The 24,100-nt window shown below is 41.8% G+C and overlaps 1 protein-coding gene across 1 annotated transcript in view; it reads left to right on the top strand.

Annotated features, from left to right (window-relative positions):
* Positions 1–701: 701 nt before the first annotated feature.
* Positions 702–24,100, top strand: part of syt3 (synaptotagmin III) — a 50,974-nt gene continuing 27,575 nt past the window's right edge. The window contains exons 1-5 of the mRNA XM_070551385.1: positions 702–903; positions 6,591–6,943; positions 14,077–14,463; positions 16,442–16,544; positions 17,319–17,495. Coding sequence (XP_070407486.1) covers positions 6,793–6,943; positions 14,077–14,463; positions 16,442–16,544; positions 17,319–17,495 — 818 coding nt within the window. The 5' untranslated portion in view covers positions 702–903; positions 6,591–6,792. The remainder of the gene's footprint in view (positions 904–6,590; positions 6,944–14,076; positions 14,464–16,441; positions 16,545–17,318; positions 17,496–24,100) is intronic.

Below are 24,100 nucleotides of genomic sequence, written 5' to 3'. Positions count from 1 at the left end.
CTGGAAGACAGATGGACACACGAGGAGCTCTTTGCAAAGAGAGGTGCCACTCTGAAAGTGACGGTGACATTGCACAGAACAACACACTTCTGATGATCAATGGTGCTGCTTCAGTTTGACATGGCAGAAAGAGGTTTCCAGTTTTACTACGGTGAAACAGCTGAGTGGGAACAAGCTGACCTCTCACTTTCACCATCGCCGAGTTCTGCAGATTTATTTATCGCCCACAACACTGGTAGAAGCTTTTTTGGCAAAATTTCGTTGGTATTTTTTTTGTTGTTGTTGGGAATTTGTATTATCACATACAACTCCACATACCGTCAGAGCGCCCGAGACACAGAGACAAACGAGTTTTTATCATTGACCTGCTTTTATTTTGACAGAATAGGTTCAAAAATAAAGACAGTGAGCTAAAGAAAGTTGGTTTCTCTCAGATGCAACAATGTTCTCAGTCACTGAAGGATTTCAATCTCATTCTGACATTTGTGAGGATGAAATGAACACCAGTGTGTTGGCATCCTCTCAGCTGTTTGCTTCAGCTTTACTATTCTACAGTAAACAAATGGGTTTTTTTCTGTTACGTTTCAGATTTTGTTGGAGGTTTTTCACAAGAACCGCCCATTCAGACAGAAGCTTCCAGTCCACGCTGATGATGCCTCACACCGAATCCCGTTGGAGCTTTAAAAAACTCAGCTCTGAAAGGAAAGAATCCTGCCAGCTTTAGTTTTTGATCTCAAACCCATCAGGAAAATAACAGTCTGAAGGTCACGGATGCACCTGAGAGAAATCTCCGTGTTCCCCAGACAGATCTGTTTACAAAGAAGATTTTAAACGCTGAACGTCCTCGCTCTAGTTTGCAAAAACCAGGATGAAGAAGAACCCCGGGAGTTGAGCTCAGCACAGGTAAACATAACAACCACAGCTTTGTGACCTGGTTACAGTTAATAACGTGCTTTATCTGGTGTTTTTCTGTCAGTGAAACGGAACAGAACAGCAACAAGCAAATCTATCCGAGCTCATAGTACGTCTAAACAAACAAACAAAAAACTCCCAGAGGAACAGGAGATCTGTATTAATCACTGTCAACGCGCCCATGGTGTCACTTTGTCTTGTAGCGACTCAGCTAAAGAAAACCTATAATTGTCTAAATTACTCTGTAATTACAGAAAACCACTGGTCAGTTATAGACTTCAGAACTATAACTATCTCTCCAGGGGATAATTGCTGTTATGGCTCTGTGAAGCCACGCTGTTGATTCAATTATCTGGCCTTCTATAGGATCAAATGATATTTGATGCTTATATTTAGACTTTTAGATTATATGTTATGCATCTCTAAATGCAGAAAATGACGCATTATCTCAGTTTCATCGTTGTAGCAAATTTAGTTGGGGAGCTTATTTTCCTGCTGTGTAATAGCTGAATGGTGGCCATCTTTTATTTCCAGCAAATTAACATTTGCCCTGAAATTCAGAATTCAATTAAATGTATTTTAGCCTCCCCTGAATCTGCAAATGAGGGTTTTGACTTGAATATGCTGTTATGACAAGGCTTTCATTTGAAAAATGTATTTTTAATAATTCAATTTGAGGATAAAAATAACTTTCACTTAAAGAAAAATACATTTGACCTACTGACTGTTCATAAGTAACACTTTTTTTGTGTGTTTATGAGGTACCAATCCCAGCTGAAACAATAAAAACAAAAAAAGCCAAAGCTCTTCAGCGACAGAAGTAATTAGTTTGGGGGCTGAACCTTTAAAATTACACGACTCAAGACATCTGCAGGCTCACACAGCTGCTTTTGAATCCGTATCGCTTCAGAATCCTTTACTTTTACCTGAAACGTTGTTTGTGTCTCATTACGATGTCATTCTGATTTTCCCAGCCCTAAATAAACATAAACTAGACGGCACCTTTGTTTCAGCAGCCCGGCTCCACAGCCGAGCTGATTCACACTGATGTCTTTTTTTGTTTTTATGGGTAATTTTTATGCAAAAATATGAAAAGGAAACACATGTTTCATTTCAAGTGACAGTGTGTAGTATTTCTGACGATAGGGGGCAGTAGATACCTAAATTGTTGAAAGCAAGCAGTATTTTTGTGTTGGAGTAATTCTTTACCAATGGATGACCATTAGGGTTAAAAAGCCCTGGGGAGTGTAAACGCCAGCAAAATACCAAGCACATCAGACTCCCTTTTCATTACCGGCAGCTAGTGAAGGGGTAAATGTGTAAAACAACAACATTTAGGCATGGCAAAAGTTTTGTAACCATTTACTATTATGTCCTTATGGGATCCCGTAGAAGGAAACATGGCATCTAATATGGCATCGCCGAGAGGTTTAGGGTGTTTCTCAATGTCAAGGCGCCTGGCATTGCAAGGCGATGTCCTGCGAGGCCAGGTGCCTTGCTTATGAACACACTGTCCTGCTTTGGTTAAAGAAAAGGTTAAATGGAACAGACTTGCATCATGTGACCGTGGCTTCCACAGTGGGCCACATAACGTCATGTGACACAGGGTTAACGTTATATTTTATATGTATTAGTTTCAGTATAAATACATAACAAGTCTTTTACTTTTTAAACTGTGTATATATTTATTAAATTAAATATATAAGCGAGTTACTACCCGCTAGCCACCGAAGCTGCAACCATTAAACAACTAACCAACCATAGATAACTTCTTTGGATCTAAAAAAAAAAAACATTTCAGATATCAGCCCTGTAGCTACAATTAGTTGACTTAAATTTAAACTAGAAATTTGCCCCCAAAGTAGCTGCCAGCTTCTGATCCGCCATCCTTTAAAAAATACCGCAGTGTATTCTGGGACATTTTTGACCAAGGCTAGGCTAAAAGACACCTCCCGTGAAACCTTGCTCAGCTAGCTAAACGGCTAACAAACAGAGAACTGACACCTTGGTAGAACATGAATACTGGAACATGCCTTGGCGGTTCCTGATGACATATCTCCCAGGCAACCGGGGTGGGCCCAAGACATTAAGGCGAGGTTCCTTGCCATTGAGACTAGGGCTGCTCAATTAATCGAATTTTAATCACGATTACGATCTGAGTTTTGACCGATTATAAAAACAAAACAAGCCGATTATTTGCTCCTCCCAGTTGCGCTGCCCCGAGTTGCAAATGAAACGCTACTCCCACAGTGTTGCCAACTTGGCGACTTTGACGCTATTTCCAACAGCTTTTCAGACCCCCTTCTTGACTTTTTAACTTAAAAGTACCTAGCGAACACCTCAGAAACATCTCTGGTAACCCTTAGCTACTTTCTGGATAACTGTTGTCGACATTTCCTGGAGGTTAGCTAAACACTCCGCCTGCGCTCCGGACCGTTCTTCAGGACATTAGGAAAGGGAATGATGCAGTGATGTGTCAGTCGCTAAAGAAAAGGCTCTCAGAGCCGGCTCCATGTTAGAGTAACCAGAGCGAGTGACACACACACCGCACCTGCGGACTCCTGAGCCACTAAAAACGGCTAAATGTGTGTGTGCGGCGTGCTAAACACATGTGCAGCTTGCCCCGATTGCTGAGACCGGGTTGGGGGGTGGGGGGTGCAGCTGTGGTTGGGACAATTATTACATTAACTGATGGACTTGTAAATACATAGTTTATAAATAAGGTAGAAATAAGTTCCTCACGCTGATAGCTAATAAATAATCTCTCTGAGGACACGGTGCTAGTGCACTCTCCTACAGCACCTTGACACGACTCAATAAATGTTACGCAACATTTTGTGAACATCAATTTATTTGCATTTATTTGTTATAAATGCCACTGTATAATTCTTGCTGTCAGCATTTGCAAGATATTGGTATTTGGGTCTGTACTGGTTAGACTTAAATGAGTTAAACCAAGGTCTATAGCCCTTGGGTCATAAACTATGAGCTATAAGTATATTGGTCTTTTTATACTGGGAATCAGGAGTTATTTTAGTGATAATCTTGTTTCTTATTTCTTTTTGTCCTGATTGTACCCTGAGCAATTTTTTGACTGAATAAAAACAAATAAAATCAACATAAATTGAAAAATTGTCCTGAATAATCGAGATCTCAATTTCAGTCACCATAATCGTGATTATTATTTTTGCCATAATCGAGCAGCCCTAATTGAGACTTAGACCCGCTCCCATGTATTTTATACCTGTTTTTTATGGTTTTATGTTACAAAGCTGCCAATATGTTTCAAGAATGGGGCTTAATTTCATTCATTTTTAACAACATTTCGATGGATATTTCCAGAAATTAATGGTAAAAGCTACACTTTGTCTCTTTAAAGAGCAGATTTAATAGGAAACAATTGTTTAATTGTTATGTTTAAAATGTGATTGGTCGCCCTGAGTTTCACATGCAGGCTAAAGGTGAAAATAGTCTTTCACCCCAAATTCTTGCATTAGCCGCTGATAGAAAAAGTAAAAAGAAAAAAATGGTCGGGTCAGAAAAAGCCACACAGATCTATGTATGTCGCACAGTAAATTAGCATTCATGAACTCACCTATTAGTTCATATTAGTGTCCAGGAGACAGCAGAGAACATCTGGGCTAAGCTAACTTTTAGCATTAGCAGCTCCACAACATGGCTCGTGTTAGTAGAGATAACAGAATAATGCAGAACAAACAGAGTAATTGGGAGAGTCTCGTTGCTAGCCAATCAGAGGTGAGATGTCTGAATATCAGACAGCAGATTTATTAAGAAAAAAAAAACTATAATGAATGAGAGCTTTGATTTTATACGTTTGCTGAGTCAGGAGTAACTGTAGAAGTGGGTATGCAGTGTTTGTGACACATAGTGGTGTCAGGCTGGAGGGGGTGCCAAAAAGTGATTAGGCAAAAAAAAGTGTTTATTCATGAGAACTCTGTAGAGTCTAGTCGCAGTAATAAGAGCGAACGGAGCAAAGCTCTGGTGTCACAATGAGAGTTAACGTGATGAGCGGGAAAAGCAGGCATGACCGGGCCCTGTTCGGTGCAGCTCAGCTCTGTTAGAAATAAGCAAATGTCTGCTTAAACGGGACGATATTAGATATAAAAAAGTATTCACAGATATCTAATATTTGAATGAAAAAGAAATATTACTTGTTTTTATTGTTAATATTGATTTATTTATTTTTTTTCATTTCTAAGGTTTGGATGTCTGTGAACATTTGCACATCATTTTCTGATATTATACATGATCTAAAGTGGGTCGGTCTGAGGTACAGGACTCTGCCCTGGGCCTAAAACCCTGCAGATACATTTGTTTCTATATAAACACCAACAACACATAAATAACAGCAGCTGGATTGAACTTTGTTCCTTAAATCGAGCCACGTCATTCAGTAAGTTCTGCACTCACACTCATCAGCAGCTCAGCTCAACTGATGTTCTTTTGTCTCAACAGGTTATTTTGGTAACTAGTGACATCAGTTCACCTCTGGTACTGAGCAGCATGGGGGCATCAATGTTCAAAATGGAATAGAGAAAGGACAGGATGTGTTAACTCAAATCTATTGTTACGATGCATACATAGACACTTTATCATACATTCTTACCAGCCTGTAACTCTACTGTTTTTCTCAAATTGCACTAGACTGATAGCCTAGTGAACTAGACCAAATTCTTGCTTTGCAAAGTTTGGTCTAGGCATGCTCCATTGGAACCTCCACAGCTCCTACCAGGACTCTGGCTAGCCAATCCCAGCTCTCTAGAGGGGTTTCAAACACACAAAGAGCTGTAATTGGTCCATAATGGTGGGCCAATCATAGTGCTCTATCTGCTTAGTGAACAAATCACAGAGCTTTATCCACTTTGTGAGCCAATCAGGGCACTCTATATGCCTGGTGGGTGGGATGATGCAACAGAGTGAAACAAGAGTATGTCACATTCATTGTCCAGTGGAATGCAGAGATCATTTGAATGACAACGGTAGAGCCCGCCCCACAACCGAGAGCCATCAATGGAGCGTGGCCAGACTAAATAATACATTTATTTAGTCTGGCTTGCCAGGCTACTAGACTGATGCTTTTAAATACAAAATGTCCAAACGTTTCTTCCAGCGGTCATGCCCCTGGACTTCCCTAGAAGTGTGTGTGTGTGTGTGTGTGTGGGTGGGGGTGGGTGGGGGGGTGGTGGGGGGGGGGGTGACCACATACCCCCTCTGATACATATTACAGCCTGGTTCTTACAGAGCTGTATAAAGGCCAGGCTGCATTATGGAGCCACTTGTTCCCTGGTATTTACAGACATATCTACAGGGAACCCCTGTAAGTACCTGGTATCTTTGTAGGAGCCCTGTATGCACATCCATAAGTACCAGGCTGTACTACAAAGTACTACCCAGGATAATGCTCATCAGTGGCTTGCTACATGCTAAAAAGTTCTCATTTTCTATATAAACCCATTTTCTGTGCTCTGTTAAAGCACCAGAACCAGTGAGCTATAAAACACACACAGGTTGTTCTGATATCAGGTTCTGACCTGATGGGATCAGTCTGGAAGAAACCTGATTTGTGCATTTTCAGCCTCTGACCCACAGGGCCACGAGAGTAGAGCAGGAGTTGTTCAGTCATAAATGAGCATGTCATTCTGCTTTCTGTTATCCAGATCCCCTGCTGAGCTCCTTCGTGGTTTTCCTGCATCGCTGAGGCCCCCTCAGCTTCCTCTGCCTTGTAGTTCCCAGCTGGCACCCTGCCAAAGGTGGACGGGCTGACTCCGTACCTCTGCGTGCGCCGTCCGACACGTGAGGGCGGCGGGAGCTGCGCTGTCATTGGCTGACTGCTGGTGAGAGTGCGATGCGGATTGGAGCATGTCGGGAGACTGGGATGACGACCTGTGTAAGAAGGCGCTGGTGTTGGTGGAGGAGCTGTGCTTCAACTCTCCGAGAGGTTACAGCCAGAGCGAGCGGTGCCAGGAGTTCAGCTACCTGATGAGGGGTCGCAACAGACAGGTGGACACAGGTAACTCCAAAATAAGAGTTTCGATTGTTTTAGGCAATTATTGGAGATACTTTAGCTCTTCTGAAGAAGGTTTATGAGAAAAGATGACAACATAGAATATTACCTGTCAAAGATAAAGCTGTTTGATCAGCCTCAGTTTGTAGAAATGAAGTTTAGCTCTGACTGGATTTTACAGACATCAGTTGCAATTAGACCGGCTTTCTGTCTCAAATGTAATCTGAACAACAGCACGGTTGTGCGAATGCTTCACATCTCAACACAGAAATCAGTTTCACATCACATCATTATTCTGGCAGAAATATGAAAGGTGACCTGATGTGTTTCTGATCTTCGGGGCGACGGTGGCACAGGAGTTAAGTGCTCGCCTCGCAATCGGAAGGTTGCAGGTTCGAGCCCCGCTCAGTCTGTCGCTGTCGTTGTGTCCTTGGGCAAGACACTTAACCCACATTGCCTGCTGATGGTGGTCGGGGGGACCGGTGGCGCCAGTCAGTGCACCCCAGGGCAGCTGTGGCTACATCGTAGCTCATCCCCACCAGTGTGTGAATGTGTGTGTGAATGGGTGAATGACTGATTGTGTTGTAAAGCGCCTTGGGGGGTTCCAGGACTAGAAGGTGCTATATCAAATACAGGCCATTTACCATTTACCATTTCGCTTATTTGTACTGCAGATCATCATTTTTCTATGTAAATAATTATATGTATATATACGTAGATAGGCTTAATAAGTTAGTGTTAAACATTATTGCCTGTTTGAGATTACAGTCACAACCAACCCTACTGTGAATATGTTACCTTGTCAGTCCAGTCAGAACTATTCTCTGTCTCTCTAAGCTGATGTTTTTCAGGAAGCAGGAGCCTACAGCAGGTCAAATCTCACACAGACACACACAAGAAAATGAAACATCACCTCATATGTTTAAAAAAATGCTTCCCTAAATCTGGTGGTGCAATATTGTAAATGAGGTTAATTTTTATTTTTATTAAACTATCTTTTTACTTAGTTGTTTCTTTATTTATGGTTTGGACATAGTTTTCAAGCAGCACTCAAGTTCTTTTCTGATATTTTATTTTGAAATTCTTGGTTGGTGTCTAGTCTTCGAGCACCACTCTCCTGCATGTTTTTGTCACTTTCCTGCTGCAACACATGATTCAATAACTGAAACAAATGTTCATCATGTTATTGAACTCTGCAGAAACCGGTTAATCATCTATTGATTCCAGTCAGGTGGGTTTAAGCGGAGAAACAGGAAACATGGTGATCTTTAAGGAACGAGAAGGATGCTGCTCCTGGTTGATGAGGCAAACATAGAGAGTGCATCAACATGAGCACGAACATAAAGGGATCGTTAGATCGATTAAAAACAGACTTTTTTAAAATTGTTCATTAGGGTTGTGAAAACTTCACGTAACATTGCTGAGTTCTCACTTTCAGATTCCTCCTCGTTTCTGTGAAAGACTCCGTCACTCAGACTTCTGTCTCCGATTTAAACAGGAAGGGATGCTGAGTATTTGTTTATCTTTGAAATTCTATTAAATCAAAAGTAAAAAAAAAGGGTCTGTGAGGAGAAAATGTGATTATTATCAGAATAAATATATCAGTAAAAAATTAACTAAACGTTTATTTAAAAGAAATGAAGCCCAGATGGCCTCCAAAATAGATTAGACGACCAAATGTGCCATCTCTAATGTGCATTTGAAATCTTTGCTAAATAACACTTGAATTAGAGGTGAATAAAACTGTTTCTTCCCTCAGACACTACATTTTAAAAAAAGTAAAATCTTTTTATGTTTTAAAGTGGAGTGTCAGAGTATCTGGTTTCCTGTTTCACATGGATCATCTGTAGTTAGTTCCACATGGAAAGGATGAAAACTCAAGGATCTCTCCTTGGGCTTCTTGTGGAGCGTGCTATATAAATATAAATTATAAACAATTTAAAAATGATCTAACCCCCTCCCGAGTAAACAGGCTCTGAATGATGTTCCGATTTTAGCCAAAATGCTAAATTAGCAAAAGATAACAGCTAAAACTTTGCATTTCAGCTTTGATATGTTCGTTTTGTTATTAAACAACTAGATGAAGCTTTGAGTTACAGTTTAATATATTCATAAAGACCAGCTGCCCTCTGAGGGTAGATAAAATGATCCCACCAGGTTCCAGGAATGAAACGTGAGGATTTGATCACCGCTTTAGAAACAGTTTTTTTTGTTTTCATTGAAAACATTTTTATCAGTCTTTATATAACTAATTCTGAAGTTTGTTAAAAATACAAAAGCGCCAAGAGAATACACGGCAACAATAAGGGTCCCTTTAATAATGTTATATTATTAGGCATTAATACAGTAATGAATAAAATAACAACAACAGCTTAGCCATATTATATAATGTGTTACTAAACAGAATCCCCCTAGTTCTTTATCTCAACCTTAAGGAAGCTTAATAGTCAACAATACTGACGTTAATAAATGGACCCTTTGTTTATTAATTCCTAATAATGCATAAAGTAACAGTAATAAAGGGAGCCTTGTTGTAAAGTGTTACTAAATGTTTGCAGCGTGTAAAAACAACACAACCTGAGCAAGGTTAGGTGACGAGGAGAAGGCTGTTGTGTTTAAGGATGTATGGAGCATTGTGCACTCAGAAAAAACAAACCATGAAATATTCATGTGGTGGATTGAAATGGTGATGGTACGAGCTATTCCATTTCTTCCAGCATATGCAAAAGTGTCTCTGTAGGATTGTGCAGTTGTGACCTCACAGCTGAATATTTTACCCATATTATAAATATATTTGTATTACCAGTCTGAATAGATAGGTCCCGTTGAGCAGTCGAGTTGGTTTTGCGTTGGGCTCCTGTGAGACACTTGGGAAGTGCTACACAGATTAGCATGGATCTGTGGCCCAGCGTAGATTAGCCTGGATTGGCTGCGCGCTGCCTTCTGAGATTTGGATGACTCTGTGAAGAAATGTCACGGCACGGTTTTAGGAGAGGGTCTCCTCGCTTGATGAGCTGCGATGTTGTTTGCTGGTGGAAGCGTCTGATCCCTCAGAGGGCTGCAATTGCCGAAAGCTGTCAGCGGAAGGCTTGTGTAAGCAGTAAAGATGTGTTTGATGTAGAGCATTGTACGAGTCCCAGCGGGGTTGCATCACTCGCTGACTGACAGGGAGTCTCGGTGACTCCTTGCAGCGCACTTCAGAGGCCTGCCTCCCACCCACCTACCCGCCTGCTGACTGGCTCTTTATGCTCTGTGGATCAGTGATGGATCTGTGGCAGGATCAGTGCTCAGGAAGGTACGGCGACTGCCCTAAAGAGAGACAAATGAAGGAGAGCTGTTTGGCCCCCCAACGGTCGCTGCACACGTTTGATCGCTACGGTGTCTTATTGGTGCACCCTGATCTCCCAACCGGACACAACCACCTCCTCTGCTTCTGTTTTTCCTTCACAGATCAATGCGTTAGCCTTTCACAGTCGGAAACTCTTCCCCTCCTTCAGCGATTTGCTCTAAATCATTGTCAGCTTCAATTCCTCCATCCCTGTAGTTTCCCGGCTCTTCCTACTTTTATCATTGCCTTTCATGTTTTGGCTCTTTCGCACAAGGCACGATGGCTTCATGAGTCCTACGCCCTTCCTCCTGCTTCTCTAACTCCAAGATCCAGGGAGCCTAATTTGTACCAAATACATTTTAACCCTCTGCCTCTTTTAGTTTAGTTGGCGTGATCACTGTAGCTGCTTTTTGTTTCATCCTCGTCTTCCTGTCATCTCGTGTCTTTCTTTTCCCCGTCGTTGCTCGATTCTTGCCCCCATCTTGTTTAGATCCCTTCACCCATCCCCCAACCCTTTACAGCACCCCAATCATATCTTTTGAACAAGTGCTGATTAATGGCATACACAGACTGATGAATAATTCACCAACAAGAGAACGAGCAAGCAGAGAGTGGGGGGGTGGGTGGGTGGAGAGAAGGTGATGAACAAAGAGACGAATGCTGAGGAGAACGTACGAAGGCAGCCAGCCTGGGAGAAGAAATGACAGCAAGGATGGAGGAGAGTTTGAGGGGATTAGATGGAGGAAACATGGAGGGTGGGAGGAAAGAGGAGGAAAACCAAAGTCAGAGACGTGCTACCCACGGCTGGAGGATCGGCTGATGTTGCTGTCAGCTAGTTACAGATAAAATGGCACCCGTTTCTGTGTAATTAAGCAGTATTTGTCTTTTGGTGCTCATGAAGACATTAAAATGAAATAAATTCCAGGGTTAGAGGAAAGGAGCGATGGTTTGGAAGACATGTTTTCTGATGCTAGAGGTTAGAGCCGGTCTGCCTGCAGTCTGAAACGATTCCTAATCAGTGGCCTCGTGGTCTGGACGGAGCCCAAAGGCGCAAAAGGACTCACCTTTTCACTTAGAAACTCCAGGATGGAGACAGTCGTCACACTCTGCTCATGGTGCGATGTGTTTCCTTGGTCTACTTTCGACGCATGAATATTCATGTTCTGGGGCTTCATTAAACGTGTGCTCTGATTGGTCCTCTTTGTCGAGACAGTCATCAGACCAAAAGATGCTATTTATAAAATACCTCAAATACTTCAGGATAATAATACATATTCATTGTATATTTAGTCTACTTATCTATAAATATGCATGTAATATTTGTGAGCATTAGCAGATGTGCAAAGTTTCAAAGCTCAGAACCACACGACGGTTCTTTTATCATGCCTGTTGCCGTTAGCGGAGGCTGCTGCTGATGTCGTTGCCACCGACACTCAGCTGCTTTTATTCTCATTTGAATGAGTCATTCACAGCCCTGCAGACCAACGCTCAGCCCCCAACACCCCCCCCCCCCCCAACTCTCAGACACTACCTTCAAACTGTCAGAGATCAAAAGGCTCACAACGACAAGGAAATATGTGACGGCACCAATGTGGGTGCTTGTTTTATTTATTATTAACTGCTTGCTTCGTCACCTCCTCCCACCTCGCCCTCTCTCGCTCCTCAGGAGCATCCACTCTGCCGACGTCCGTCCTCGTCTTGAGCTCAGGATTTAAACGATGGATAAAAGCTTCAGAGAAAAGCTGCAAATTACAGCTTTTGCTTGTGGCAGGTTCCCTCTTCGGCTCAATAATGTGGGATTTGCAGATGTTGTGGTAACTACGTGTGTGTGTGTGTGTGTGTGTGTGTGTGTGTGTGTGTGTGTGTGTGTGTGTGTGTGTGTGTGTGTGTGTGTGTGTGTGTGTGTGTGTGTGTGTGTGTGTGTGTGTGTGTGTGTGTGTGTGTGTGTGTGTGTGTGTGTGTGTGGTTGATTGTGCAGTTGTTGATTTGTTTGGCATATGCAGAATGTGTTAACGCCAGGCGCACACAAACGCAGTTGTTATTTTCATTCATGCTGGTGCCAAAAACAAAAACATTTGCGCTGCCATTGTAGATCTGTCAGAAGGACCAGCTGAATGGCCAAAACATTTGAAAATCACTGATTATGAATCTTGTTTGACCATTTGTCATCATTATGCACAACCATTTATGTTAACTGAGGAGATCACACCTGCTGGTTGCAGGAATTTGAGTTCATGAAGTGTTTTAGTTTATGGAGCCTCGCTGTAGCAGCACTTAAAACTGTTGTTTTTGTTGTTGTTTTTGTCTAGTACTGTTGTATGAAGTAGGCATTGCCTGCAGTAGAAGGCAGTTGAACCTAACAGCTACTCAGAGCAGGAAATATTTAACAGAGACATCTGTCATCAAAAATAAATCTGCAGTTCAGTTGTAGAATTGTTCCCGTTGTTTCTGTGTTTGCATTTTTTTAACCTGGGCACACTTAAAGAGCAAGTCACCCCCAAATAAACTTTTTTTTGCTGACAAACTAAATAAACGAGTGTCTAATCGTGCTGCAGACACGTGTCATCAATAATTTGGCACTTCAGTGCATCTTAGTTCAAATTTAAATATTCTGCCTAAAACTGGCAGTGTTGTGCCGTTGTCAGGTAAAAACTCTGCACTGTATTCTAATTTAAATCTGCCACCGCTATTGGCTAAGAGGTATGCTATGATGTAAACTAGTACATTATGATGTCACAATGCTGCTGTGAGCCTGTGTGTATTTGTTAGCAGCTCCTCCATCTCGGTCAGCCAGGCAACAGCATTTGTAGCATTTTTCAAACATGAAGTGGGAGTAGAGTTAGACTCTGGTAGGGGTTGACTTGCTCTTTAAGTGGCCAGGTTAAAAGTGTGCATTGTGACTGCTAAAACACCCTACCGCGGATTTTCTTCTGTTTGCATCCCTTCCCCTCATCACCGAGGGAGAACAAGCAGTGGAGCTGGTGAAAACAGCTAAGTGCGTGGGCTGCGCATGACCTTTGACCTTTGACCTAACACAGCCAGCCTCATTAAAAAGGCTCACCGACTGCTCTGTTTCACGAAGAGGCAGAAAAATGTTCGTCTCAGCTGCTGCTCTCTGTGTGGTGCAGAGCACCTTGATGAGTCCCACGTCCGTCTGGTAGGGGAACGGCTCTGATTCTGACAAGAAGGAGGTGCCAGGAGCGGCTAGATGTGCTCAGAAATGACCAACAGCATGAATCTGAATACAAAAGTCTTCATGTCTCATCAGAGAAAACATGGTTTTTTGCAGTGTCTCCGTTTTACAGTGTAGTTGTTTTGGGAATGGAGCGACAGACGTGTGCAAATGGATGTATGGCGGCCATATTTGTTTTAGAGAATATAAATCATTAACAACTTTCTCATGCAAAAGTGAAAGGGTGGAGGTTTCGGGTGGAGGAAAGCGTTGATGTGGCACTGCTCTGTAACCACGTGATGCGGATCTCCTGATTGGCCCACTGGAAGAGCGGGTGTATTAATGATTTCTGCAGCTGAGCACAGTGATTTGTTCTGTAGCTCAAACTGTCTTTAAATGGAACGCAGCCCTTGTTAAAGCGTGTGTGGTTTTCCTCCTTATTCAAGTCAAAATGTCTGCAGTGAAATCCTCCTAGCCGGACTCGCTCTGATCACCATGTAAATACGGACTGATCATCAATGCTCCACATAATCTAACAGCTTTCATTCAAAGTGCTGACTAGCAGATGTCGTTTTCTCTAAAATGGGTGAAAATTGTGTATTTAATCGTTTTTTTCCCCCCTCCTCTGGTTCCCTCTAGAAATCTCTGTCAGCCTGCTGTCGGTCATCGTGACATTCTGTGGCATCGTCCTCCTGTCCGTCTCTCTCTTTGTCTCCTGGAAGCTCTGCTGGCTGCCATGGCGGGACAAGGAGGGCGGAGGCCTGAGCCTGACGTCGGGGCTGTTGCCCGGAACCGCTGGAGTTGGGAGCCTTGGAGGACCTGGGGGAGCATCTCTTCTGCCCCCGATGCTGCAGAGGAAGGAGGGGCACTCCTCGTCCTCACTCTACCCCTCCCTGGGCCAGCAGGGCCACCCCCATTTCTCTGACCTAGTGGGGCTGGAGAGGGGGGATGTTGGGGGAGTAGTTGGGGGAAACGAGACCCAGGAGCACTCCTACCTGGATATGGATTCCTACCCCAACAATGCTGGTGAGAGACAGAAACTTTTGATCTCACTGGTTTTGTGACATCTTTGCCATTTCTGCACCGAAATGCTGAAAGACGATCATTATTCAAGCAGCTTTTGTAGATGATTATTTTAGACATATTATACATATATACATTTATGTATTGTCTCATATTACAGACCTTACAAATACAGAAACAAGTTAGGAATGTCAACTGTATTCAGATTTGTCATTTTCATGGAGACTCCAAAGACAAATGTGTCCAAAATGAAGAAATTAACAGTTTTTATGACTATTTGATGAAAATAACTTGTCTAATAAATTTGTTTCTGGCCATATTTTTGCATCTACAAACATGAAATTAACTACAAATCATCCAACACTAAATTCTGAACTTTTATGCAAGCTTGGTTGAAAATAACCTGTTAAAACAGTAAAAAACAAAACAGCTCAATTTTGCATTAAATCAAAAATGTGCACATGTCAACTTGTCACAAAAGTATTTCCACTTTTAATGAATTTTTATTTAATTTTATTAAATTTTACAAATTCAATTCAATTCAATTCTATAATACTTTATTAATCCCAGTGGGAATTTAGAGTTTCAGTAGACACAATTCTGAGATCAGACATACATACATGACAAGAATTGGTGACTGTGGTCATTTGCAACCCGAGTCACGCTACCGTGATAGATCAAGTGGGTTTATATGAGGACAGAGTCAGGCGGAGGGGAAAAAAAAGGCACTTCAGAGTTACCCTCCACAGAGAGGGCAGCTTTGCTATTCAAAAAAAAAAAAAACACCTCAGGCAGATATGCAACACACTTCAGGCATTACACAACACAAGTGTCCACTAGGTGGGGAGGTAGGGTTGGGACTCTCCTCACTTCGGTGCGTGCAGCCGCAGCGCTTATCACCTCCGTTTGGACAGGGGAGGGAGATTAATGGGTTGGAGGACACAGTAACTCCTAGATACGGTTCCACGGCCTTCACCGGTCACAGTCCCGCCCAGGCTGGGAGAGGGAGAAAGAGTTGCCCAGCGACGGCAGCATTCCACATTTCTTCTGAGGGGGAAGTTTTTACTTCAGCCTCACAGGCTCAAGGGCACCAGATTCATATAAGGATTGTTTTGGGGACAGACAGAGATAATTTCCTCTCTGCATTAGAGTTCTGTTGGTCATCAACCCCTCTAGATCCAATAATGGCGTAATTAATCCATCCCAATCCGTGCTGATCCGTCCACAACTCTGTCCTTGATGGAATCAACCTTCTGTGCCAGAGCCTGAATCTCAGCCAAAGTTCCAAGCTTACGACTCATCTCAACAATTATATGAGTTTGTGCGTTCACAGCGCGATGCAGTCCATTGGATCTCTTTGCTCTTTCTTTCTCCTAAGGACTAGCTTAAAAAAATACGTAACTTAAGTTTGGTTTCATATTTTTATTTAACAGTTATTTTCCTTAAAAGCTCCGAACATGTTCGTTTTTTCATCTTCTTTTTGGTTTTGTTTATTTTTAAAAGACATCCTGTAAAACTCTGAGCAGCAGAAATGAACTAATTATAATGTTTATTAAAACTGTTTCTCAGAAGGATCGTCACAACATGGGGAACAAAATAACCACATTTTTTAATACTAACACGTTTAATAATGTGATCTTCTAACATAGTGTTCAGAACCGCCCAGCATCACTCTAACAAACAGCTGCAGCCAGTATGGTGTTTTCTAAGCTGAAACTGGATGTTTTTATTCTGACATTGTGTTTCTACTGACTTTCTGCATGTGCATCATTTAAACTGAATGTAAGTTAATCCTCCTTTCACTTCACTTGATGTTTTTGTCTCCTGCTCATGAGCGGTTAGTGTAAACGTGTCTGCTCAGTCATCAGCTCAGAAATGGCTTCCTGTTAAATTAAAGTCATGAAATCAATGAGACCAATGATTCTGGTAATATAACGGGAGCATTAATAAATAATAGCTGTGGGGTTGTTTGTGTTTGTAGGAACGCTGAAGCTGAGTCAGACATCTCCAGACGTCCCCAACTCAGAGGGGGGGACCAACAAAGACCTGCCTAACGCTCACTCTCAGCAGCAGGTCACCTCACGGTCAGTGCAGGACCAAACGTGTGTGTGTGTGTGTGTGTGTGTGTGTGTGTGTGTGTGTGTGTTGGGGATGTCTTGTTTTGTATCTTTTTCACTGAAGGCTTCATGTAGAGCTGAACCAGCAGCCCTTCAGTAATGTAAAGGCCACAACAGCCCCAGGATTAAACATTAGTTTATTTATTTCAGGTTGTAGAGAAAACTCAACAGTATCACTACATGGGTCCTGATTTTAAATCTCATTTTCTTTGTTTTTAAGTACAACAAAGTAGTCATTTAAATAAAACAAGAACATTCCCCTCCTGTATGTGTTTCACTTTCCCTCATTACAGAGAAGCTTAATACTCCCATTCCCTCCATATCAGTCATAAATCTGATCTTACATTCTTGCTTTTTTGAATGAAGTCCTTATTTTAGCATTAAAGTGCATAGACGCTGGTCTCACACACACACACACACACACACACACACACACACACACACACACGCACGCACGCACGCACATGCACACACACACACATATATCAATAGATGACATGAGATCTGAATCAAAAACATCTTTTATCATCAAAATCAGCTTTTAAAAACAAATGTATGAACTATAGAAGCAGCCCTAATATTCATGATGCAGGTGTGTTCTATAATCTAAATTTAAAATCCAGAATCCTGATGTAAATGCATCTCCTAGGTGACTGAATCTAGCGGCCGTGCAGCATCTTGTGCGAGCACGAGCTCCCTGCGCGATATTCACCCCCTGTGTGTTGCTTTGTGCACATTCAGGCCCAAACCCATGACTCACCAGCTCTCCAGCCCAGATTTTCATGGTGAGGAGAAGGAGCAGGTAACCTGCATCGGGCAGATCAAGCCGGAGCTTTACAGACCTAAAGGTGATCAGAGCGATGGCAAACAGGGCGACACCTGTGGCAAGATCTGCTTCTTGCTGCGCTACGCCTTCAAGTAAGTCACCAGGCCTCAAGTAAAACATGTGATTTCACTGTGCTGTGATGTAAAACGTGGGAGTTTTTATGTGAGTCAATGGTTTTAGATGGAAAGTTTAACTACTGTGTCAGTATTTTAGGTTCCTTATTGGAAGAGCACTCGTCCGTGGTATTCGTCGGAATATGACAACACACAGTTCGTATGCTAACACTCGTTATTTAGCCAAGCTAGAACCAAATCACATTCAGTTAAATTTACATTTGTGAACACCATGAGGGTTCCTTTGGCATCTTGTTGGGAAGTCAGACAGTAAACAAGAAATTTCAGTTTTAATAATCAAGATCAGCATCATCAATCAGCTGTTGCTTCTTTAAGCAGAGGGTTGCAACTTTTACAACTAAAAGACGTGTTTTTTTTCCATCCTCCCACTAAATATAATTTGCATTGAACCACCAAGTGGAAATGAAAGTAAGGTATAATGTGATTTTAGGTGGAATAAACTAGAGGTCAATACAAGAACCTTACTTCAACTACATGTATCAGTTCCTCCCTTATAGAAAATGAGTAAAATTACACGATCAGTTAGAAATACATAATACATCAATGTCTCTATTAAAAGTAACTTAAGAGTATATCATGTAGTTGATATACCTAACCTACACTACAAATTCAAAAACTATGGGGATTAGACTTTTAATATGAGACACATTTCTCATGTCTGCCTTTTTCTGTGACAAGAATAAGTTGTTGAATCTAATATTTAACTTATTGGATGTTCCTGAGACCACGAGGCTCAGGAACCCTGTGCAGGTGTTTTGAGTTAATTAGCTAATATGGGTGTGACATCATATTTTTCAAGTATTTATATTTTTTACAATAAAACTAACACATTGTTAGTTTTACACCAAAGAAAACAGATACGATAAAAAAATACAAGATAAAAATAAGATAAAACCGTTAGACATAAATACAAATTACTGTTCTCATGTATAATATGAGCAAGCAATCAAAACAGACTTGAAACAGTCTTTAAGAACTCAGGAGCAGGAACATTCATCAGAAACTTTGATTGCAATGACTTGTTGAAGGTAGATAATGAAATGTAGGCAGTGAGCTTCAATGATGTTTGCAGCTCATTCCAGTCGTTGGCAGCAGAAAACTGGAATGAGGAGAGGCTAAAGGAGGTGCATGCTTTGGGAATAACCATGGAGATTAAGCTACTGGAACGTAAATTACACTGGTTGTTGGATGTGATGAGTAACGACTGATGATATGATGTGGTTCTACCGATGATTGTTTTGTATATAAACTGATACCAATGTAACATCCTGCAGGGATGGAGTGATGTCTAGTTAACGAGTGAGTGCAGATAACAATGATGAGTAGTGAAAGAGTCACCAGTGACGAGACGGACTACTAAGTGATAAATGACATCGAGTTTATGAAGACGTTTTTTGGAAGCAGCCCTATAAATGATGTCACCGTAATCTAAGATGGAAAGGATCGTCATTCAGACCAAGGATTGCTTTGCAGAGGGAGTAAAGGATGTTGTAGTATAGAACCCCAATTCTTGACTTGACTTCAGAAAGTAATGAATTCATATAAATGTCAAATGAAAGTGTCTGTCAAGCCAGGTACCCAGATACTTATAAGAACTGACAAGCTGTAGTTCTGTTGTACCATCCAGGGAAACATTAGGGTGGCAAGTTGATTCCGGTAAGTTACAGTTGAAGATCCTGGACTTTGTTTTACTTGTGTTTAAATGGAGATGAAGGTTGGAGAAGGCATGTTGAAGACAATTAAAGTTGTGTTGCAAGGAGGACAGAGCTGCATTCAAGGTAGAACTGCATGCATATAAAATGGTGTCGTCTGCATATAAATGTATATGAGCACTGTCAACAGCATGAACAATGTTATTAATATAGATTTTGAACAAGGTTAGGCCCAGTATCGACCCTTGAGGAACGCCGATAGATTGAGGTAGAGGAGCATACTGGTACCCCTTTGCTCTCACTGTTTGTGTACAGCATAAGATACAACTTCTAAATCATGCCACAGATGCCTGAGAAAGTCCTTTGTGTGAGTTGCATTGACTAAGGTTATATTTTACAATTATAATAATTCTAACTCTAACTTAGCAAAGAGCTCGCAGACCTTTTGCTTCTCACGTGAACACACAGCTGTTGGAGAATGTGGGCTTTAGGTGATGAGAAATGGACGATGCAACTTCGAGAATCCAGGCGTTGATTCTCGGTGGGATCCTTGGAGGTCTCCGTGCAGCTCCTGCGTTTCTGTCTGCTCTGACATGTGGAATCATTGTAACGGGTGAAAGTGCTGATGGTCCGAAATAAAAGGGAGCGACTGTTTGAGTCATGCATTATATATGATGAGCCACTTTTAATAGCAACCCCGTCAACGCATAATAACTCCAGATGGTGTTACAGTCAAATTACAGCTCCGGAGAATTAACAAGGGAGCTTGTTGCAGAAGCTATTCATGCGTCCCATTTTCTCATTTAAAAAGTCACAAGACGATTCATGATTTGCTTTAGTTACATCTAAAACAAAAAAGAGGAACAGGAAGGAAAGACCTCAAAGGTAAAACGAGAAGGTGTGCGATGTAGCAGAACCAATGTGGGCATTTGTGTGAAAACACTTGTCTTGGGATGTGTTAGCGCTGGAGCTGTGATAAGATTGGTATGTTAATGTGTGAAGCCCCGCTGTTTGGAGTGTTAACAGTCAAAACAACAATGTCAATCTGGCTAAGGTCTTCTGGGAAAGACATTTCTATTGACAAAGCCATTAAAAGCTGACACCTTTCCACTGCGGGAATAACAGCCACCTTTCAACATTGTCTGCCAGGAATAAGGTTGTGAAATTCTCCTCCAGCATAGTTAGGCGTGCTAGTGTGCCTCCGGGATTCAGTAAGAGTCTTGGAGTTGGTTCAGAACAATGTATTCATCTGTAAAAGGACGCTGGAGAGGAGGAAACCCTGCAACTGTTTTAATGTTTTCAGGAAGAGGAATATCTCTGTTTTGCTGTGAACGAGCTTCCTGTATGTTCCGGTTGTCGGACATCTGTGAATCACACCGTGTGACTGCAGACTTAAGATGTGCAATTTAGCAAACTTGTGTTTCAAATTCTATTCTGGTTCTGGAGAAACAGATAAAAATCTAAAAATGTTAAAATAACCATTTGTCACGTTCCATTTTGCATGCTTTCCCCTGCCTTTTAAATGACAGCCATGTTGGACAGCAGTAGCTCAGGAGGTAGAGAGGGTTGTCCAGTAATCAGAAGGTTGCAGGTTCAATCCCAGAGAATGCTGCTGTTGTGTTCTTGGGCAAGATGCTTAACCCACCTTGCCTGCTGGTGGTGGTCGGAGGAACTGATGGCGTCTGTGGTCAGAAGGCTCGCCTCTGTTAGTGTGCCCCAGAGCAGCTGTCGCTACATCGTCGCTCATCATCACCAGTCAGTGTGTTTACATGCACATCAGAAAACCAAAGTATTGCCCTAAAAAGACTCACGTCGGGCTTTTTTAAATGGCATGTAAACATGTTAGTCTGGCTAACGGTGGACTGGTTCTAATTGAACTGAAGCACCCAGATAATGTGGTAACAATCTGATTACATCCTGCATGTAAACGGGTCAGCCAAACTAAACCGGTAAGAAGCTCGCATTCTGGAAGTGACGAGACCGCGGAAGCAGTCTTCTGACAAGACCATTGTGACAAAGCAACACGCGTAACACCATAAAACAGGACAGTACGTACCAAATAGGCTGTGCCCCCCCCCCCCCCCCCCGTGATAAAAACTTTTTAACAACATTTTTCATTCCAGGTCAAATTAAGATATTAGCTTCTATTTTGGGATGACGTATTAAAGTCGGCTCCACTCCAGCCAGTGACTCCGAACCTGACAACAACGCCTGTTACTGCAGCATTATATATATATATATATAGCCATGCCCTGATGTGGGGGCTGGGGGGGTGCATCGACATGGTCGGGACACAGGAGGGGGTGCGCGGCTAAATAAGTTTGGGAACCACTGCTATAAGCTAACCGGAAGAATGCCGACATGAAAAGGGGCATGTCGCCATTTGCCACCTACTGTACCGCAGTGGAATGAACTTTATTTGAGAGGCCGGCTTTCTAATGCGCATGTAAATTAGGATAAAGACTCCCAGCTTATTACAATAAGACCAACCTGCAGCGACTCAGAATGCCGGTCAGTGCCCATGTAACCGCACTGAGTGTGTGAATGGATGAATGCTACACTGTAGTGTAAAGCTCTTTAGAGTCGTCTGACTGTGAAAGGCTTTCAAAAGCCAGACTCATACAGTACACGAAAAGGTGGCAGAATAAAGGCAAAACACTGGGTGTAAGATGCACATCAAAGACAATGTGTCAGTTATCTATAGCCGTTACCGCCGCATGCTCTGTGGCAACCTCTGTAAAAAATAAAACAGTGCTCTGACGTTCTGTTCGGATCCAGCCTACCGCAAAGCTTATCATTTCTTTTTTTGTGTGTTTTATTTTTCAGTTTGGCCGATTGATCAAACTGTTCAATGGAATGAAGTTTTTAAATAAGTTTCTTTGATGTCGTTCTTATTCTAACAGGCCTGATGTTAAGCTCTTTCTAGTATGATGAATGCTTTAAAAGTTTTAATCAGCACCAAACAGCACAACTCTGCCCCCTGCTGATGAAAACCAGAGCCTGCAGTCTCCCTAAGTCAGTACTTCTGTATTTTTTAGGCTTTGAAAGCATTAGCAATAAAACATTTTTCTTTCACAACAATATGGTCAAAGATGTAGTTTTGAATGGATTCACAAAGAAGGATATCATCCGTTTCTACCAAATTGAAATAAATATTGATGTAAAATAATATTTAAAAAATGATGTAATTTGTTTCATTACATTGAGCCTCGACTGTAACATCCCTCTGAACCCTGCACATGGTCTCCCTGATGTGATGTGATTGCAGATCAGCCATGTTTATCCAGTTGTTTTAATTGGGTCTGAGTCAGAGGTAAACACTTGTCCAGATTTAATGTGGTTGTAATGTAACACGCATGTCCTGTTTGTGTGTGTGTGGCACAAACACAGCGGACGTTAACGCCGCTGGGGTCACTGCTGGCTTCTGCCCTCGGCCACAACGCTCACGTTGTTCTCCCAAAGCAGCAAATGAAGTGCTGACAGCCTCGTTAACACATGGAGACACAGTCTAACGAGGTCTGATTAAAGGCCTCCGAGCTGTCCTCATCTTCATCTAGTAATTAAATGCATAATAAACGTGAGAGATGCAGCCCTGACTCTGGCGGGAGCATTGGTATGTCAGGAAAACACGCGGAGCCCCTGCTCATGTGTGCTGCATGCTTACAGGTTTGTCTGCGTGACAGAGAAACCGTCTCTGCCTCGCTGCGTTGTATAAATGTGTGGGTTACAATCTGCTAGGATTGTTGAGCAGAAATGGTCTGTGAGGCTATTTGTGAAGCAAAGGTGCTGAGAGTCCAATTTTTTCACTCGTGTTTACAACCCTGAAACTGGTTTGTGCAAACAGAATTAATGCAGTTGCGGCATACACAAATCACCCATAACATTATGCCCACACCTACATGATGTTTAGGAGGGGAAGAAGCACCAAATACTTGATTTCTTCTGGATTTTAGTTCTTTTAAATCTTTTGATGAAGTGTTTCAGTAATTTAACCAAAATATCCACTAATATAAAAACATCTTCAGACATTTTAGCTATAAAACTGCACGATGCCTAAATGTGTCGTTTGAATGACACAAGCCCGGGGTATTGGGGGACAGGAGGGAAGAGTTTGTGACGTTGTTACTTTTAAAAGCTAACTTGTTTTACAGATTATTAGCTTTAGCAATGCTGCTGTGAATGAAGTTTTAAGTTTGATTGTTGCAAAATGTAACTTTTTACTTTCAACTGTGACAAAACGTGATAATTCCCCGTCTTTCACGACCTGTTCCTCCTCGCCTGCACAGATGTTGTTGTATCCCCTCAGTTTCTTCAGTTCTGCTGCTAAAAATGAAAATATCACAAAAACAAAAAGTTCTCAGATTTCTCTTCATTTGCTTTGATTATGATACTGAGAGGCAGCTGTCAGGGAACAGTTGGAGACACAAAATTGAGAGAAAATGTTGAACTAATTTGAAATCAATCAACTTCCCTCTGGGATTAATAAAGTATTTTTGAATTGAATTGAATTGAATTGAATTGAAATTTCAGTAAATTGGCACAAAAGAACTTTTGGGATTTTGAGGGATTTTGGGTCATGTGGGGCATAAATGCAGAGACTGTATTTGTTGAATGATATTTCTAGTGGCCGTTTTTTCATTATACTACAGTTAAAATGTCAAATTTCTCACATTTTCCACACTTTCTGATTACTGGAAACTAAATTGGGAATAATGTAAGATGGGTTTTAATGGGATGCTTTGCAACATTTTCATATTTTAACCCTTCCAGTGTCCTATCAGGTGACCCCTCCAGGACAGGGGGTCGTTAAACACAGGTGATAGTTTATCCATTGGCAAGGGTGAAGTGGTGCTCTACTAAAAAAATAATAAATAAATAAATAAGGCCCATCTGACCCTATTAACAATGAGG

The sequence above is a fragment of the Nothobranchius furzeri genome, chromosome 5 (genome assembly GCF_043380555.1).
Source record: "Nothobranchius furzeri strain GRZ-AD chromosome 5, NfurGRZ-RIMD1, whole genome shotgun sequence".
Classification (NCBI taxonomy): domain Eukaryota; kingdom Metazoa; phylum Chordata; class Actinopteri; order Cyprinodontiformes; family Nothobranchiidae; genus Nothobranchius; species Nothobranchius furzeri.
This window is presented reverse-complemented; position numbering and strand designations above follow the sequence as displayed.